Genomic DNA, 4,712 nt, shown 5'->3' on the forward strand with positions numbered 1-4,712 from the left:
ATTTAAGGAAAAAAAAAAGACCAAAAACAACAAAACGCAACAATAAAATACGCAATAACTGATATTCAAACCGGAGAAAAGAAACCCCACTATAGGCAGTTGTCCTGCTTATACAGGAAAATATCATATTAAAACAACTTGTATAATTTTTTAAGTTCTCGGATTCGTTTAAGATCCACCCCTGGAGAATATTAGACCACAAAGTTAATATTCTTCTGACAAACTCGTTGTAAATCTTTTATCTCCCCCCAATCCACGCTTTGCTCCCTTGTTCGCTGTTTCCTATGAGAGGTAAAAATTACCTGTTACATGATCACCTATGTTGCAGAAGCCCCAGCCCCCACAACCCGCACCCACAGCACCCGGGTCAGATATCCCACGCGTGGGAATGTGTAAGAGCCTATTTTAAGAGTGCCTGCAGATATATTGCATGAGTGCTATTTGATGTAACTGTCACCTCCTGATAAGTACAGTTGGAAAGGTTTTAAAATCAACTGCAATATTCAACCGCGGACAGAACATGAATGTGACCAATAATATGTTTTTCATGTAAGAGATAAATTAATACACAAGGTAGTACTGGATTTGCGTCGAGGAATACGGGGTTTTGTGAATTATGGCTTGGTTTGTTAAACGTGATTTTTCCTTTTTCTTTTCTTCATTTACAAAAACAAAACAACACTTTATAAATTATAAGCTGTTTTATTATTTTAAATTAATCAGAATTCAACGTATACGTTTCTTGTCTTCATATATACAACAATGGGTCTATGTTTGTTTAAAAAAAAAACACAGTGGTTTATTGAATTAATTACATCGTTTACATCTCCAAATATTATTAAAAAGCTCCACGTTTCTGGACGGAAGTGCACAAACTTAACAGCTGTTTATAACATGATCAAATACTGGTCGACCACAAGAAATGACAACAAAACACTAATGGACAAAAGGAAACATTACTGGAACCATATCAATATATATAACAGTACAACTCCAATAATATTTATATCCAGAAGGAATTGTACTTCACATACACGTTTAGTGCCCAAAATCATGATTTGGCTTTCTACATTTAAACAAGGAAACACACATTCACATATCAGACGACACACAACATCCCTTACCAAAATCGGGTTCCTCTGCGTACAAATGGAATGGCTTTCTTCAAATATCCACTCTTCATGGCGGCAAATTGCACATAAATATTCCCAAAATGAAACTAAAATCGTCATGTGTATAGTGTACATATGAATATGAAGTCTAGAAGGCTCTCCTTGGAAGTCCAGAGGGGGAAACTCTCACTGCTTGAGCTCCAAAGCCCAGACGTGCTGCGGCCAACCCGTGCGCCCTTTGCTTTTCTTGTCATTGCTGCTGGCCGAGCTCTTCAAAACTTCATTCTGGTAGAGAAACGACAACAGCACACACGTTTTATTAGAGACAAATACAGATACGGTGCATCCGTAAACGGCCACCGGTTTTTATTACCGTGTCTGTGTATAGTAGTTCGGGATGTGGCCTAGACTTCACTGCGCATTCACCCGCAAAACGCAAAGCTGTGCAGACTTGTTGTTTGAAACTTGGTGCACATTGAACAAACGCGTTTCTATGGATTTTGTAAGTATAGCATGTTTCTCTGTAAAGTGCATACACAACAACAGCAATAATAATAAGAGAGCAGTATGGATATATTAATGAATAATAATAATAATAATAATAATAATAATAATAATAATAACAACAACAACAGCCAACATGCCTGCACTTCAAATCAATATATTTACTTTTAAAGTAGTCTTATATACTTGTATGTAGTAATGCTCGTTGCATTTAAATGCATAACCAGTATAAAGTATAATAACAAGAGCTTCATGTCCAGCTCTTATCATGAACTGAATGTATACATAATAAATCTCACTTTCTCTAAACACGTTTCAATAAAATGCAGAGTACGCTCATACAACTTTAAATCTAACTTTTCTGCAAAGGCGCACACACACACACACAGTGCAGGCAGTTTAATCCTACACTTCTGTAGCTGATTTGTATTAGTGTTATTATTTTATCCAGTGGCAAACACATGACTCCACACCAGACGGCTCGTTTCCTTACCAGCTCTTTCTTTCTCTTCTCTTCTTTCACGTCTGTCTTCTTGAATTCCGCTTTAAAGGCCTCCGCCTCTCCGTTCTGGTCGTCCTTGGCCAGCAGGTCCATGAGGTAGGCGATGTAGCTGGTGGCCAGCCTGAGGGTTTTGATTTTGGACAGCTTGGTGTCGGCGGGCACGTTGGGGATGCACTCCCGCAGCTCGGCGAAGGCGCTGTTGATGCTCTGAGTCCGGCGCCTTTCCTTGCGGTTGGCCGTGCCTCTCCTCTTCACAGGCCGGGGTCCCATCCCCACGGCCCCGGCCCCGGGGACAGTACCGTAGTGCGAGTGGTCCAGCCCGGCGGCCCCGTTGGCATACTCTGGGCTATATGAAGGGGCCATGCTGTAGTCTGGGGGGGACATTTCTGGGTGGCTAATAAGCCAGCCGTGGAAATACGGATTTTCTTCATGGCAGCGGCTGGCGGCTGCAGCAAAAGTGTAGCCGTCGTGATGCACCACCGGGTGGTGGGGGAACCCACCCACCAAACTCATCCTAAGGTGCACCGGGTTGTTTTGATGATCTCTCAATGGAAAATACGTATCCTCCCCCCCTCCCCCCCCAAGACTAACAGGTCTCCACACACGTTCAGGTGAGGAAACTCCCCATACGAATAAAAAGTGCCAAGTCAATATTAATGTTCACCTAAAGATGAAGCCACCTCATGTTACTTGCTCCAATCAATTACGCACAGCAGTGGACGTTGCGGGTCAATACATATATTTCCAGATCACCTCCCTTCTCACTGTAAAGCAACTTTCGTGGTCTTAAATGCCGTTTTCTTAAATGCAATTACTTACACTGAATTGTCTCCATTGTCCAGTTCCAGCATGTAAGATTTCCTTTGGCATTATTGAGTCTCTCCAAATATTTTCCTCCGTCTCCGAAAGCGCATTCATGGGAGCTGGAAACGACTCGCAAGATTGCATGCAGTATTGAACGCAGCAAATAAACTGCAGAATCCGCAGCTGCCTGGATCAGCTCTGCAATGCCCGGCTTCACTGCTCAACTCGGCAACACTTTCTCAGTTTGATCTCCATGTCACAGCTTCATCTTTACAACTCCTTGGGTTAATATATGTCGTCCAAATGTCTGCAGCCAATCAGAGCTCGGGGTAGGACGGCCGGAGCGCAGTAATGCAGGGTGTTTACGTCACTAATTTTCAATCGCCCCTTTAAGGATTGGCTGATTAATTCTAAATCAGTACAATGAATATTAATAATAATAATAATAATAATAATAATAATAATAATAATAATAATAATAAATTCCCAAACACACATTACACCATTGCATGCTGTATTAGTCTACAGTCCTAAACTACTTTAATATTAGTTTACTTATTTATGCATCTATTAGCCGTTATTTATTTATTTAATGTATTTATAATACAATTTTTCAGAATAATGTGAATTTACAGTGAAATTCAATGAACAAATTTACACAATACCTAATTTGTGTGTATACAAATATTACACTCATAAATACACACACACAGACATAATATTACATATTATGTTACATATTAAAATATATGTCTTTCAGTTTAAATCTAAGGGATTGTCAACCAAAAGGAGCAGATCCACACGTTTCCAATACTTCTTCTGGTGCCTGTGCTTTGAAATCTCTGCCGGATGAATGCAAGTGACTTTTATTATTATTATTAAGTAGAAGAGCTCCCTATATACTTTTCTATGGCATGCAGTATATATATATATGCAGTGTATAAATATCTATATAGCTATATCTATCTATCTATATCTATATCTATATCTATATCTATATCTATATACACACACACACAGACAGACAGATTTGCTACTGCATGTTATAGAGAACTATATAGGGAGTTCTTCTACTCCCTCTTCTATATATAAGGTCTGCGTATTTTTTACGTTAACACATTCGAAATAAACATTATACATTCAAAACATTATACTTCAAATGTAACTTTGGCGAGGTTTGGCTGGCGAAAACATTGATATAAATAGCGAAAGCAGACAGTATTGCATGGTATAGTGAATTACATGTATAATTTTTATATAATCTATTGTAAATGAGAAATAATACATGTATTATTTATTTAATAAATTGATCAGAATAGTAAATTGATAACTATCGTGTATGGTTAATTTATTCTCGAAATACAAATATATATATAAAAACAGGCATTTACATTAAATCAATTTAAATGCATCAGTCTCGTACTGACCAAAATGTAAAATGCGCTTTACGCATACGATTTTAAACACACACTTCTTAGCTTTAATAGCACCATGAAGCAGAATCAACACACAACTCCCCCAGACATTTAAGGATTAAAGTTCGCCACAAAACCCAGCCATGCACAAGTACAGTCAAAATCGTATTTCATGTTCATAACATTAGGCTTGCTATTAATGCAATAGTGTTCATTGTATTGCATAGAAATTATGACAATTTTTTGTTATTGTATTTTCATATTATTTTGTGAAGGATTCCGGTAACTCTGTATTACCCTAAACGCATTACCCAAACTGTACTCCAGATATTATGCATTATATTAAATGTATTATCTTTACGCAGAATTACTGCC

General features: G+C 38.2%; 1 protein-coding gene across 1 annotated transcript; it reads right to left on the reverse strand.

Moving 5' to 3' along the window:
- Positions 1 to 682: 682 nt before the first annotated feature.
- Positions 683 to 3,199, reverse strand: hand2 (heart and neural crest derivatives expressed 2). Its single transcript, XM_066718131.1, has 2 exons — positions 2,110 to 3,199; positions 683 to 1,397 (listed from the first exon to the last, which is right to left on the reverse strand). Exons 1-2 carry the CDS (start codon positions 2,629 to 2,631, stop codon positions 1,299 to 1,301), a joined length of 621 nt encoding a protein of 206 aa, XP_066574228.1. The 5' UTR covers positions 2,632 to 3,199; the 3' UTR covers positions 683 to 1,298.
- Positions 3,200 to 4,712: the final 1,513 nt, after the last annotated feature.

Source organism: Amia ocellicauda, chromosome 12 (assembly GCF_036373705.1).
Source record: "Amia ocellicauda isolate fAmiCal2 chromosome 12, fAmiCal2.hap1, whole genome shotgun sequence".
Taxonomy (NCBI): domain Eukaryota; kingdom Metazoa; phylum Chordata; class Actinopteri; order Amiiformes; family Amiidae; genus Amia; species Amia ocellicauda.

What these genes read in the sequence shown, in the direction of transcription:
- hand2 (XM_066718131.1), bottom strand. Translation starts at nt 2,631, where the DNA reads ATGAGTTTGGTGGGTGGGTTCCCCCACCACCCGGTGGTGCATCACGAC. An exon ending in AGAAGAGAAAGAAAGAGCTG is followed by an intron (nt 1,398 to 2,109) that starts GTAAGGAAACGA and finishes TTTCTCTACCAG; the next exon opens with AATGAAGTTTTGAAGAGCTC.